Source organism: Dermacentor andersoni, chromosome 1 (assembly GCF_023375885.2).
Source record: "Dermacentor andersoni chromosome 1, qqDerAnde1_hic_scaffold, whole genome shotgun sequence".
In the NCBI taxonomy this organism is placed as follows: Eukaryota; Metazoa; Arthropoda; class Arachnida; order Ixodida; family Ixodidae; genus Dermacentor; species Dermacentor andersoni.
Window position 1 is genome coordinate 258,412,194 of NC_092814.1, and position 15,692 is coordinate 258,427,885.

Here is a 15,692-nt window from a genome sequence, read left to right on the forward strand (position 1 = left end):
TGGGCTGCATGACGTCTGATGCTTTTAGCAGCTGGGCAAGTTCACAATAAGTGCAATTTGTCCACAGGTTTGTCATCTTGAATGGCAAATGGGGCAGCTAATGGTATATAAGTAAGGTTCACTGGCACTGCTGTTTCGCTTCTACTTTTTTGTTACGTGGGATTTATGCCATGGTAAACAGCAATGCGCTGTCTTTGTCAAGTGAAGTGTCGCTTTAAATGCTTGCATAACCCGTGATAATTGCGAACCCCTCTCTCCCCCCCTCTTTTTCTTTCCGCCTGTTGTGTTGTGTCTGCAGGATTTTTACTATTTTTAAGGTTCACAGGTTGGCAAGTATACATTATACAGTAATAGGTAACGCTGTTGTGTGTTGAGCCACTAATGAGTTCATTTGGAAATTGTCTCGAACATTCTTGTTCAGTGCGAGCAAAGTGGCCTTCTAATAGAAAAGTGTAACAAAAGTGAGACCCCTAATGCTGTAGCATGAGGAATCCACATAGCAAATATTTGTGTATAGTTTTGTGGTCTCCGTTTGAAAGTTATTATTACATATATGGTGCCCTTAACATTTCTTTTCACATTTTCTTCTTCTTTTTCAGATATTTGTCTCCTTGTTGGAGTATCATCAACTGTTTTTATTGTATCAGAGCTGAAGAAGTTCTTTGAAAGAAGCATTTCGAGAAGGGTGCGGAAAAAGCAGTTTTTCGGCTCGGATTTTGTTTAAAGTGCTGTGCTTTGACTGTTGTTTCTGTAGGCCGACGTTAGTCAATGCAGTCTCTGGATCCTTGAATGCCTTTATTTTTTATGAATTTTAAGTTGGCTGGCAGTTATTATTTTAAAGACAGCCTTTATTTTTTATTTATATTTTTTATCTCATTGCAGTGCAAAAGTGTCAATGCACAAAAGCATTCAGATTAGACGTGGAAGAGTTGCGTAGGGTTTGCAGCTCGTTCATCATGAACTATGTAAATAGTTTTTTGTAAATAACTGCAAGTGGGCAAGATCATGTGAAGCTGCAGGGTGAAGAGCTGAGACACTTTGCCTTAGCATGTATGATTTGCACATTCAAAACTAACCAATGGTTGTGGCAACATTGTGGACAGGAAACCTGCAAAACTCTGGATTCTTCCTTTCCTGTACTCTTTATTTGACAAAGGTCCTCAATGTTCCTCTCCCCCACTGCCCCTCCCCTGTTTTTCTTATAATTTACTTACGTGAATGTTTCAGTGATAAGTACATTCAGACATCTGCAACTTTTCATTATGCACATGCTTTGCTATTTTAGTGGAGCACAGCGATAGTAGTGCCTTGCAAAATGCACAATAGAGAACCAGCAGAATCATGCCCATTCACACTGCATATTTCTCAAGTGAAATGTGTTTTTCTTTTTTCTTCTTCTTTACATGCGAAGAGGACATTTAATTTATTACAAATCATGATTCACTGACTCCAATGTTTAAGTTCTTGGCAAGAATACAGTTTAGTATCCATGCACAAAATAGTAGCTGATGGTGTCAGAATGCAAGAATGTGATGTTCAGTTATTTAGCCGTTATTTTTATTTTTCTTTGGAGACTTTTCTTCTGGTTGTTTGCAATTCTGTAACGTCTGTAATCTGGAATAGCTGTGTTGATAAGGCTTGTTCTCGCATCTATGTTTTAAGACTACAGCAAGCTCTCACTTCTATTCTTGACCTTTCAAGTACCATGCCCAATTGTGTTATAGAGCACTTCCCTATATTTACTCCTACTCCCTGCCCATTCTTGGCTGCATTCGAGCTCAAAGAAAATTATGCATTGATTGTACAAGATTTCCAGGAGTTCCTAAAGTAAACACTCTGGAAGTTTCATGTTTTAATGACAAATACAGAGTATCGATACTGCACTTGTGACTAAAGTGCCCTATTGTGGTACATCAATGCCTCTTTTAGATGCATATTTTAAAGGATGATAATATCCAGAAAAAAAAATTATTTAGATTTGAAAACTGACAGTTCTGACTGTGTCAGTTCAGATAGCAAGCTCTCTGAGGACTGTTCGTGTTGAAACTGAGTCAAGCAAGTATATTTCAGCTGAGTGGAGCAGGCTGAATGTGAATTCCTTAGTAAATATTTGTGTGGTATATGTCCCTAGGTAAATCAGTATATTTCCAGAAGGATAGCTGTGCACAAGAAAAGAAACAAAGCATGGAAGCCTGGAATAGTCTGTGCTGAAGACAGGCTGCAAAACTTGCACCTCTACATTGGTGAAATGTTCTCTGCAGTGCCTATGCGCAGCTTGTGGTAGATGGTGTGTGAGTAGAATGGAATCATGTATTTAGTAGCAAGGCGTCAATGAAATTACACTTCTTTGAGCCATTCAGCAGTAAAGACTCTATAATGTTGCCATATATCTTATGATATCTGTGTGAAACTTAGTTTAATTGGAAAACAGGGATAATACATTGATCTTCATTAAGTATGACACTGTCAAATGTTCTTTTTTGCATGCAACAAAATTTAATGCAGGTTGCATAGGGCAAATTACATTACATACACAGTCCGTCAGCTTTCTTTGACATTTAGTGAGGTTATAGAACCAGACCATGTGTCGAGGGCAGATTTCCATGGCACATGGTGCTGCAGTGGCAGACTAGTACCATTTGTACCAATGACATTTTTACAACTTCCAACTACAAAATTGTAACTTTTTTCTCTCTCTCTTTCTCCTCACTCTTAGTTGTCATGAGTGCCTTAAACAGAAAAAAGAAAATTCTCAGTGCTTACCTATGTGTTCAGAGAAGACATGAATGAACCTAGGCTTTGTGAAGGTTGTTTGTACAGCAGTCATTACCGAGGCTTTCACACAGGACACCGTATAAATTTATTTCATATAAATAAATGTGCAGTTAAACATTTTCAAGGTACAATTTAATGTAACTAAGTGACACAGGCCAATTCTCTGTGTCCTGTTGTGGCCCAGTAAAGGAAGTTGGCTGTACAGGCTTGAAATAAAAATTTGGTTAGACTGCTAACTCCTTACCACATGGTGTATCATAATATGGTACACAAAGACCAACTTCTTCAAACATAACAGAATTGGATTGAAATAAAATCTTACATATTTACCCAGAATCTGTGTATAACTCTTCAATCTTGGCCGCTCATCACACAATATGCAAAAAGTTCATAAAGTTTTTTTTTTTTTCACGACAGTTTACATGCCTGAAATCAATGTACAAAAAACAGCAATGTTTGCTGTGTATCAGCCTACTGTGATGTTTTGAATGACAAAGACATTCAGGTGGTTCATTAAGTACTAGTATATCACATATCATACAGCATGCAGTTATGGGTTATCTTGTAGAAGGGAGCAGGTATTTGTTTCCTCATGACAGAACAAATTTAGTGACAAACTAGAATGTTTCTATGGGCTATACTATTTCTTAACACTATTATACTGTTTCTTAGCACTATTACTGTAGCAAATATGTCAGAAAATGAAAATGCCAGCAGTGTTTACGGTAAACATAAAGTGCGGCCTGCTGTGTTTCAAGGGCTAATGACAACAGCAGAAGCACATCACTCTTGGGAAGAGAATTGAGGTTGATTTTCAGCTTGCGCCAAGTTCGTAAAGACTGCAAACCAAATATTTACGCAAAAGAAAGCTCTATGAACGACCCAGCCTAGATGCGGATGCTATCAATTAGTCAAGGGTAACATCATCAAATTTTAACTCTTTCAGGGTCAATTTTTTTTGCCATATGCGATCGCCCAGGGTTGATTTCTTTTATTGCAAATTCCAATAATTCTGAGGGACCTATTTCGAAAAATATTTACCGCAATTTTTCTCGGCTGATCGTAAAGTGAGAAAAAAATATTTTGCATTGTTATACATGTACTCTTTATTCATGAATAACAACAGTAAAAAAGGAAATAAAGTTATAAGAATTAACAATTTGATCCATTGTTATCCACATAGTTCAAGGCTTACAAAATGCTCACACGAGAATATTTCGCAAGTTTCAAATGTTCCTGCTCTTACACTCGTATTTATGCCTATAGCGTAATCAAACTGCGTAGGTGAGCGCACTAAAAAAAACGGTGTGGTTGTGTGCCCGTCAAAAAACAAAACATGTGACAAACTTCCGCTAATCTTCATCTTATCACCAACCAGAGGCAATTAGTTTTCACTAGTCTCAAAAAAAAAAAAGGAGGAAACGTATGCATGGCGGCATCCTTCCTATGCGCACCTCTGTGAGCACTAAACGAGCGAGAAACAGGCGGTCGCCCTTTGAGCGATTAGTAACAGGATAGCTATCAGTTTTGCGAGCGCAAGAAGCCAGAGCCGCCTGCAGAACAAAACCCAAACCACCGCCCGACCGCACGCACACCAATGTGTGAGCAGTAGTATATAGACACGCTGGAGAAAATTAGCTATAAAACAAACCATGCAACGAAAAGCGAGGTAGGGAGGCATGCGAAAAAAATTCCCTGTATTCCCACATAGTGGCAGCACATGCCAGGAAAAAAAAAAAGTTAGAAAATTGGCGCGCTTTTTAACCATACAGACGGCGCCGTAAATATATAGCATCAACCATTTTGGACTTGTTCGCGGCGCCGTATATTTATGTCATTGGCCCTGAAAGGGTTAAAGAAACTTGAACTTGCTGGTGCTGCGAGGAATGCAGTCCATTTTTTACAGCAAAGCTTTTAACTGTTTCAATGCTCCTGATATATTTAGCAGCTTTTCTGCGATTTGAATGTCTCTTTGTATATTTGTAAGATGTGTCGTTAACTGCATGGTGTATCATATATGATCTGCAACAACTTTCGCTCATCAAATCTCAGCCTCACATTTCTTTAGAATGTTAAGGTTTGTTTGAGCATATTTGACCTAAACAAAGGCTTGTCTAATTCTGTCATTAGAAAACTTAAATTTATGTAATAAGGGATTCAATAAACCATTTGGAGCTTTTGGCACATGTGGAAAATATTTGGTGGAATGGCAGAACTTCCCATGCACCTCATTCGATCTTACGTGTACACAAACCCCAATGCTGGTGACATGACTGCTCTAATGTTGCACATATTGCGCTTGTTACAATGAGCCTCGTTTCTTCCACCATTGACTAGGTTCCTAAAGTTCAGCCATTTGAAGCATAACAACAAAACATGAGATGCTGTAACTTTTTTTTTTCTCTGCTTACGAAGTAAAGGTGACAAGTTGTTAATTGTTAGCTGCCTGCTGTGTCATAATTTTTTTATGCAAAACATTCTTTGGCTTATTCAAGGCACTTTGCTGTAGGTTGGTTTCTGTCTCGCATAATTTAGGGCCTTTTCAATTAAAAAGAAAAACTTCACTTGTTCGATCATGGAACGGAACCTTGCCCGATGCTCTAACCATTAGGCCACGATTGCCCGGACACTTCTCTTGTGCCAACACCAATTAGCTATTTAAGCATGTGCAACATCGCATAGCACAAGCAAAAGCATGTGTGCATGCATGTACCAGTTTGCATTCGGCTTCAGTCTTGCCACTCTCTTTCACGTGCATCACATCGCATAGCAACAAGCTGCTAACTAAAGCGGGAGCATGCCAGTTTCTCTCATTCTTCTTTTATGGCAGCCAGCGTATTGAGACATGTTGTTGCCAGTGTTAGACTGCACTGGCAACAACATGTTTGGCAACAACTCCGGATTGGTGCACATTCCTCAGTCCTTTCTTTGTAGCAATTAACTCTACGTAGATTTGGGACATCGTAACACCTTCAGTATCAGCCCAGGTCATTATGGAGCAGGTTGTAACAGGTCGTCTGAATACAAAAAAAAAAAAAAAAAAACAGTAGTCATATTATCATCCGTGCAATTATCTTACTGCTATCGTGACACACACGTTTATGTCACATACACAATTTTTTAACTTACATAAACATGTTGGTCCATCAGGTAATGCTTTGCAGAGCTGCAAACGAGGCTAGATAGCTAGCTGCATGCAGAATTCTTTGCATTACATTGATTCCCACAGCATGTGGGATCTGCACAATTCGGATCTCCTTCTGTTTTTGGCATTTTTCAACAGATTAAGCTAAAGTAAAATTTTTTTTTAAAGTTTCATTATTTGCAACCTAGCTCATTTTATTTTTTTGTTGGCTGGTTGTACTTGGCCAGTCATTACCACAATGCGATATGGAAGGTAGCACTGCCACCAACCTTTTCCATTTTTGTCACATCTGGCCTAATCGCACTTATGAAAGTGGCCTATATGCTACTTGAGAAATGTGCCCTATTAGCCCAGAGATCTTTGAGTGGGACTCCAAAGCTGTAATTATAAAGTGACCCTTGGGCTAAAGTGATAATTGTATTCTAGTCAGGGTGTCAGAACGGAATGTTTTTCGTTCGTTTTAGTTTTATTCCTCTGAAAAAATTTCTGCTTTGGTTCTGCTCCGGATAGGAAAAAAAAAAAACTGATCTGTAATGGTTTGTAATGGTTTTTGTTTGCATGTAAAATTTTTTGAAGTAAAGTAACGATCAAAACATGCTATTTTTCGCAATAAGTGAATTATTCGCAGATCATGCTTTGTGCTTCGAGTCAAGGCACTGAGCATGGTCTCAGAAGCAGCACGTCATCAAGTGTACTCGCCGAAATGCTAGACTGCTGTTATGATAAAACTAACTTCAGCGCCGAGAAGGCCCTCTCCATGCTGACGTGTGGCTGGCACACCAAGGGCTACTTGCGTTAATATGTACAGCTCTGGTTGCTGCTTTCTTCGCTCTTCCCAAAATTTAAACACATTCGTGCCCTCTGGAAGGTGTGGCTCTTTGTCAAGCATTTCCAGCAAGCATACAATGTTCACTAAGCCTAGCTTACTTGTCAAATGCAAATGAGCTCTAGCCTCAGCTTCTTTTGTCTTGAGAAATGCTTCAAAGGCATCTTCTGGTTACTCTGGAGTTAAGGCAGCCATGCTTTCTGGAATACAGCTGTTACCCTGCTTTTGCTGAAGGCCTGTAATTCACTTCTAGGTTTTGCTCAATACATTTCTGGTCAGTGGAAAGGAGAAGGCGATAGCGATGGTCCATGTACAGTGCTGCACGAAAAAATATCTGTATTGCAGAGATCTCGCTTTCGCTTCTTCATGGGTTGAACCAGAGTCTGTGCAAATGGAATCGGTATCATTGAGGTCCTCGTACAACACGTCAACCATACACCATAGAAATAATCAATTTCCACCATAGAAATAATCAATTGTGAGTTGTTCTCTTTGAAGATCTTTGTGGCTTCTTGTGCCGGCTGAAAGGATTGTATGAGTATTTCTGCTTGTGCTCACATGCTACCAATCCACCTTGTGGTCCCTTCATCCGATAGAAAGTCCTCAGTGAAGTCCTTTAGTTCTATCAACCTAGTTAACATGTTCAACGTCAACATCCATCGTGTCGGGCAATCGATGACAGGCTTCTTTAGCCCTAGCTTCCTTACCAAGCCCATGGCACTTTACGCGGAGTTTCTTCACAAGTGCACGACACTCTGCGACGATAGTGTAGGAACCTGACTCCTTAAGAGCATCGCTAACGGCCAGTTGCAGTGTGTACACAGCACACATGACACCTAACATAAAGTCTGCGTCATCAAGACTAAGGCGCTGGGCATGGCATCTTCTGAGTCATCTAGCAGAGAGTTGTAATATCGAAATTCAGGGTTGCTGCTATTGGCTTCTTCGTCTGAGCTGGAAGCGTCAGTTTTGTCGTCTGTTTCACTGAGAACGCGAACAGCCTTTAGCATGTGTGCACCATTATCAGTTGTGATGCTGTACACCTGGGTGACACTGAAGTCATAGCGACATAGCATGCTTTTCACCTGTAATTTCAGATGTTCAGCAGTGTGCCTGTCGAAAAGTTCCTTCATGGCCAGTAGTTGATGAATTAGTCTTTCATTTTCTGCCTACTGTACATTGATGCCAAGCAGAGCTCTGTCAAGTCTCTATGCGCAGTCAATTTTTAAAGAAAGCATCCATTTTCTAAGTGACTGAGAAATTTCCTCTCGCGTGCTCTTCACTTCTTTGTGGACTCTGTCCTTAACAGTGTCTGCTATGATAGACCGTTTGGCACCAAGTGCTTTTAGGACAGGATCAGCTACTTTGCGAAAGCCAAAGTCATTGACAAGCAGAAATGGCCAACTGGTTCTCGTGACTTCTTTGATGCAACTGTTCATTATGCTGTCCTATGTTACATCGAGTGAAACGCACTTCCACGAAGTATTCTGAAGCGTGCGTTGCATATCCACTTGCCTGAGCTTTGCCGTAGGAAAGCCTTCAGCCTCGTCCGATATGAAGCGCTTTGTGGACTTGGCTTTCTCGGCAAGAATTTTGTCATACACCTCCTTGTGGCGCTGCTGCAGATGACATTACAGGTGTTCACCGTGGTCGCCTGAAACTGCGTGCTGGGGGTCGTCAATCTGGCATGTTGATTTGTTTGAGACAGTGTCATACTTGAAATATCTTTGAGCATGATTGGTTCTGTCGCATCCAATTTGGGCGAGCTGTAAACTTCCCTTACCAAGACCCGTAGAAAACGAAACAATAAGCTCTGCAGCACGCAAACACCTGCTCCGAGCTCTGCTACGATTCCTATCTGTTAGTGCTGCTACTGCTAGTGCACCGAGCAGCATGGTTTGATTAGTGGCATGTTCAAGCGGCTGTCGCTCACATCATCCCTGTTTGAGATACACGCTGATGCTGATGTTGCCTGACGTCGGTTGTTTCGGATTGCCAACTTTCCCCTTGAACCGAAAACTGATATAAAATATTTCAGTTTCACTCCAAAATAAAATAATAAGTAATGTTTCGGCTGTTTTCATTCCAATAAAAAATATACATATTTTTTCATTCTTGGTTTTCGTTTCGTTCCGACACACTGATTCTAGTCCTAGTCACTCTTTAGTTATTGGCTCAAGCAATATTAACTGTGATTACCTTTGCGGTGCAGGAAAAAACAAAAACGGCACAAAATTGGAATGGAAAAAATTTTCTCCTCAAATGCCACCCCAAATGCAGTTATACCTTAATTCTTTATGCCTATTCTGGAAGATCTCAGGTCACTGTAGTAATTGAATAGAATGAAAATTTTTACGCACATTCAAAATGCTGTTGCAGATAAATCTCCAAGGCATTCCATTGATGATTTGCATGACGTTTGGCCTGCACACTCTAGTGCAAAGCTTATAGTTCCTCAGCTCTCATACTAATTTTGTTAGACAATTGCCTAAATCTGTCGACAATAGGGTTTTTTAAGTAGTGGAAACAAAATTAGCAGATGCTGTAGGTTATGCATACGAAAGTACCCAACCAAGAGTGGGCATATGCACTCTCACTGACCTTGATTTTGGGGTATCACAAGCTGTTTGCACCCCTTATTTCTAAAACTCCAATGCTGAAAATGGCTATGAAGAGAGGAGAATGTGGTGAATAGACGTAGGTAGCATTCAAAGATGCTTGTGCTGTTGCGGACAGCTGTAGTAGTAGAGGCAGCAGTGAAAGAATGTCAAAAAAAGTGGTCCAGCATTTCTTTTCTGCAATGTCCTGTAGTAACTTGGGTGCAATCAGGTAACATGGCTGCAGATAAATCGGTGTCAATACTGAACACTGAACAAACAGGCTATGGCTTGCCATTTCAAGAATGAGTGCACAGTATGGTTCAGCATACTTTTTGTTAATTAGATGTTTTGTAGTCTGACTTGGGCCAAATTAATTTGCAATTAGGCACTTTTAGTTCATTAAGGTGCCAGTGTCTGGTTCCATTATTTGCAAATGAATGGCAAGTTACAAAGGCAAGATTCAATAAAATCCCTCTTAATGCTAACCACAAGATCTTTGTCAGCTTTATAGGTCAAGCTTTTTTTTTTTCTTTGGAACATGTACCATTGCTGGACACATTTATTTTATTATAGGTTGCAGTATATTTGCTTTGTGTGCCCACTTTACCCCGCCATTACAGACGTGGGGGCGTTAAGCATGACAAGGGTTTATGGTATGCATGCCATATTGCATGTGGGCGCGACTTCATAGCATGTTTTTTTTTTTTTTTTTTTTTTTTTTCGTTGTAGTGTTTTTCTTGTGTCATGCCTTTCTCAAAATATGCAGTATTTGGGCATCTTAACAAAGTTCACATCTCATTGCAACATGTTGCAAACCATTTGGAGCAAACTACTGCAAGAAATGTTTTATAATGGGCTAGCTTGGTTTCTCATTCTCAAACATGGTTTGTAGCAATCCTTGAAAAATATTGAAAAGAATTGTTTCCTGTCCTTGTCTACCAAAACACCATTTTCTAGACCTTGAAAAGGCTTAAATTTTAGAGTGCTTATAAGTTCCTGGCTTTTTTCTCTTCTTTTTTGAGAATTTTGTTTGCACATCTGGCCTTTACTTCATCTGGCTTCCCTTTGTACTGTGATGAAAAAAAATTGCGTCTGTGCATGTGTTAAGTACAATCTCTCTTTGCATAAACGCTTTCTCAGACCCTTAGAAGTTACAGGAACTGCTATGAACCCTGTGAAATATCCAGCACACTAACTACTACCCCATCAAGTATCCTACGATGAGCTTATATCAAGGCCTTGCTCTGTCTGAAGCTGGCTATAGCAAAGTGATTTGTCATCCTTGTAAAACTCTTTACAACTTGGTCATGCAGCATGTGCAGTTATCTCAGTTGAGAGATTTTACATTGTAGCGTAACACATCTCATTTTAAAAAAACACTGGTAATGTTTGTGCTAAGCTCATTTTCTAGACAGACAAAAAGCCAACTATAGGTGGTAAACGTAATTTAGTTTTACTGTTACTTCATCTAGTTGTGCACTGTAGACCCAAGTTCCCTTGCTAGTAAACTTCTGAGTATTCATACTAGTATTGGCTACTGGGCTTGTCCTTTGTTGTCATTCCATTCTCCTTTATATTTAGTCTTGCTCAGCTTCTAGCTTTTTACCTAGCCACATTATACAAGAAGTGCGGTGTTCTTGAACTGCTCCTTATGTAGTGGTCATGGGAGTTCTAAATTAATACATGTGCTCCCACAAAGTGAAAGCTTGCTGTTTATGTATAGAGCAAAAGAATGTATTCAAGGTGAATAGCATAAAGTATTATACCAGGTGTCTCTTTTTATTCGTAACACTTCTAAAGAAACTGTCGTATTTGGACCCCAGCCGTTTTCGCATATCTGCAAAAACGGCAAAACATTTTAATTACTGACTTTAGGACATATGTTGTAATTGCGAAATTGAAGCCAAAGAGTAGTGAAGTCATGTCTGCTTAGCAGAAATCTTGTAACTAGTACCACTTTTGTGATATCTGTCACCAAAATCTGCTAATATACCTTGGCGTATCAGTTAAGATTGTCCTGAAATGTCAGAGGCACGCTTTATGGAAAAGTTATCTAGAACGCCAGTGTATTTCGTAGCACATTTTAAGGTCTCATCATCTCAAAAGTGGTGCTCGTTGCATAAAAAAAATACACCTGTTATAATGCTGCTTGTATATGGAAGTCTATGGATTCAACTAGCTCTTAGTTGCACAGTTGCTGTCCTACTATCCACTAAGAAATAGTGTATTTGATTTCTTTTCCTGCGTAGTTCTTTTTGCAGAAAGAATTTAGGATGAAATGAATTTTTTTAGTCTCAATTTTATTGCAATTTTTGACATTGTTCTACAATGTCAATTTGCCCATGTTTGGCTGCTTCAGGCAAAATAACACCCTTTTGTCAAACACTAAACATGAAATTCATCATGCTTTATGATAGCAGAATATTTATCATGATGAACAAACTTGTCTTGCTCATCTGAAAAATCAAGTTTGTGAAGTCACTTTCATGTGTGTTAAATTTTCATTCTGGGAATTTTTTTTTTACGTTAGCATAGGAGGAGAATGAAGAAGTGCTGACATACCAATTTCAGCTTTTTTAGGTTTACTGCACTGCTTTGGTGACACAAAATACAAGAAAGAATGAAGACATACAGCTCCAAACTGAATTGTTTACTAGGATGTGTACGTCAGATATACTGTAGAACCTTGTTCGTACGTTCTGGAAAAAAAAAAACGCGAGAAAACACATACTGACTGGAAAGACGCACGTTCCTAAGTCACAAGAAATTTGGCAGGCCCAACTGTAGTTGACATATACAGAATGTGAAGTGTTGTGCGAATCGTTGCGGCAGGAGACACGAGACGCGTTTTGTTTTCCTATTTCGTAGTGTTTTAAGACGAGGACGGGAAACCGAAACAAAATTGAATTGATGGCCGACACCGGATGTCGCCGGAACGAAACGCGACTCTCGCATCGCGCTGCCGGCAGCAGGGAACGGCGGTGCATTTGGGTTATCGCCTACTGTTTAAAAAACGTGCAGTATGCTTTCAACGGCACTACGCCCCACGCGCTGTCAAGCAAGCAGATGAATATGATTACCACAATGGGGGTTGGAGGCGATAGCTGTGAATGCGGCGTGCAAGGACTCTGGAGCAGATTTGCTGGTACTGCAATAAGAAACTTTATGAGCACCAGCGTTTCCACGTGATACGGGCGGGCGAGTATTGCAGGGAAGCTGATGCAGCGGGCGGCTACTGTTCTCGATCGCGCCCGCCTCGCACCTTGTTTACATGGGGTCTAGCAGACAGAAGACGTATATGATCGCAGTCTACAGCAGGGAACGGAGGCGCGTTTGGGTTGTCACCAATTAAAAGCGTGCAGTACGCTTCCAACCGCACCATGTGCTCTGAAACTGATGGTGAAGATGTCCATTGCAATAGGCATGGGATATTGCAACTGGAAAACGTATCATACGATCGCACATTGGCGATGTACTGAACATTGGTGCTGAAATATCGTATTTTCCGGGAACGTATGAACCGGTAAAAAAATAAGCGTAGTTTTATTGGTTCTTTGTGTGTGTGTGTGTGTTCTCAATCACGAATGTTAGTGCCGGGAAATCATACCTGACGGGATTATATCAGCGGGGTTCTACTCTATATGACATGAAAGAAGGAACTGAAAAACCATTATAGTAAAAGTAATTCTTAGTGGTTTTTTCATGGTCACAGGTGGCAATTTCCAGCTATTATTTACATGTAAATATAAAAGCAGGTACTTCAAAGCCACTGATTGTGTGTTCACATCACTTCCTAGTGCATTCCTTGGCATTAATTGTACTTACATTATCTCGTTTGCAGTCTTTGAGCCACATTGAACCAAGGTCTGAATTGTCCTAAAAATATGTTCAGGTCAGTGGCATACAAAGTATGCCGGTAAATTTTCCAAAGTCTCTAGCATACCTACAGCATGCCTATGTTCCCTTAGTCCAATATAAATATGCCTTTCTGCCCTACGACTTCCTTCAAGCAAAAAATATTTAATATATCTCATTATATACACTCAGCAATTTTATTTGTATGACTTATAGCAGATTTGCGCTTACCAAGTACTAGGTACTATGGAACAACTAACTGTCTTCTTCCCTATAGAAGCACACAGATACATTAATTGGGTGTGTAGAGGATGTTGTGTATAAGATACCATTCACTTACAAGATACGCATATCTGACTTTACTGCGCACATAACAGCAGGACAAAGAACTTTGTGATTTCTGTAGAACACAGAATGCACAAAACTGTCTCTGTACTGCCTTTCATGTCAATTTGCCATGCAGCAAGAAGGAAGGATGACAGAAAAGGGGGGGGAGCGGGAGTCTGTACTGTAAAAGAAATGTCACGTGGGCCCTTGGCTTTGATATGAGAGAATGCCAGAGAGAAATGTCACTTACTAGCACTGGTCGAGGCAGTGGGAGAGAATCTTTGCCATAAGGATGATACCTTGCCTCTTCACATGATGACCTTGCAAGATTTGATTTGCTTCTCTCTCCCCTACTACTGGACACTTCTATAATTTGTTGCGGTTAAACGCTTTCTACATGGCACTACAAACTTTTAATGTATGACTAAGGTTTGTGATGGGGCTTGGTGAGGGCCCTTTTAAGGTAAGAAACGCGCTACACTGTCAGTGGCATAGTTAAAAGCAGTTTTGAAATTTATGAGCACTAGCAGGAAACTGCCGTGTGCGCTGGAACAAAACCATTACTGATGACTTTTACTGTACCCATTGGGTTTACGCTTGCATGGCCGTGCGTCTTCCTTTATTGTATTGCGTTTCATATCACCAAAGCACAGCAGTAAATTCAGTATGTACCAACGAGCACTTGCTGAATCTTTGTTAATTTTAATGCATGTTAAAGGACCTCTCATCATTGAAGTTGATTCAGAATGCGCCACTACAGCATCCCTCATAGCCCAGATGTTGCTTTTGGATGTTAACCTTGATCACATAATTATTAACAGAATGTCATAGCATAGCATGTGGCAACGAAGGAGGGTATACAATTTCACTGTGGCCCTCTTGCCACTGTGTGCTATATCACTGTGCCAGTCTATGGTAAAAAATTGTACTCGCAGTCAGTTTGCCCAAATTTCTGTCCTGCAACTATGCTCTTTTTATTTCCTGGATAAAGAAATGCTATATATTGTAGTGTGTTTAAACATTTCATTGGCCGTGCATACCATAAATGCATGCAGCAGGAAAAGTTTGCTGGAGTAATTGCTTGGATGTAGCACATACTGGTTTAATGTGGCATTCTTATTAAAGATGAAAATTAAATGGCATGAAAACAGGACAGAGATAATGGACACACACACCAAGAACTATTTCTATGATTGCATTGTCTTTGTCACATCTCCTTTTCATCTGTATTTTCCTACCAACAATTCACATGAACTCTATTTTGCAATGCTTTTATGCCCTGTACCAATAATTCCTGAAAAGTGTGATGTTGTGCAACCAGTATGTCTAGTTTTCTAGAGTTTATTTAGGTGTGCACAATTCAGTGAACTTTGGTTATACAGCAATGATTTACAGCAAACACCATCGTAACCAAATTTTGTGCCATCAAAGCAGATGTGATAGTGCACCCTTGAAGCTTTTTCAAGGAGGTATAGCACCATACAGAATTTCCAGATGCTGCCTTTACAGTGTGATTTGTGATTACACCATAAAATGTTGCAATACATTTTTACTGCTGTATGTAGAGTAGCATTGTTCTGCACAGAAGCCTTGCCTTGAACTGCTGTGAAGATACCTCGCATGTGCCACATTGTAGTTTGTGTGGTAACCAAACTAAAATGATCTTGTGCTTGCTGGTTGCTGCCCAAACTCTAGTATGTTGCAAAAGTATGTGAAAGATTGCATAGAAAAGAAAATACTTATTTCTACCCAGCACATATGCTCAGCTATGCTGCACGGTTGTTGAAAAAAAAAATGGTTAAATAGCATTGTGTCAGCAAAAAGTGTTTTGGCTTTATCGTGCACTGAATCTCTCATGATACCTGCAATTTTTTACATTGTGATTAAAATAATTTATGCATAATATGTCTAAATGCTGACTGAATGTGCTTTGTACATGGCCGTTTCAGGATAACTGTCACATTGACTAGACATCCACACTTGAAAGTGACTTAACGTGCCTTTCGATCTTCACAACCATGCTGAGGTTAGTTGGAGCCTACATTGAGAACATGAGAATAGGTAGATTTTTTTGTGTGTGCTAACAGATTTCTGGTCTACATTTCATTTGTTTCATGCTCCCTGAATGAATGAACAACGGTAACGTGATTCGGTACCCTTTCAG

General features: G+C 39.9%; 1 protein-coding gene and 1 pseudogene across 4 annotated transcripts in view; one reads left to right on the forward strand and one right to left on the reverse strand.

The window, feature by feature from the left end:
- The window catches only part of SPoCk (secretory pathway calcium atpase), a 138,245-nt gene that overhangs the window by 116,208 nt on the left and 6,345 nt on the right, over positions 1-15,692 (forward strand). For 3 of the 4 annotated variants that reach the window (XM_055063683.2, XM_055063686.1, XM_055063685.2), the window contains exon 24: positions 600-15,431. In XM_055063683.2, coding sequence (XP_054919658.1) covers positions 600-724 — 125 coding nt within the window. In that variant the 3' untranslated portion in view covers positions 725-15,431. Of the gene's footprint in view, positions 1-599; positions 15,432-15,477; positions 15,555-15,692 lie in introns of those variants that run through there. The other variant, XM_055063684.2, reaches the window with a different exon arrangement.
- Positions 6,569-8,641, reverse strand: LOC140213204 (uncharacterized; annotated as a pseudogene).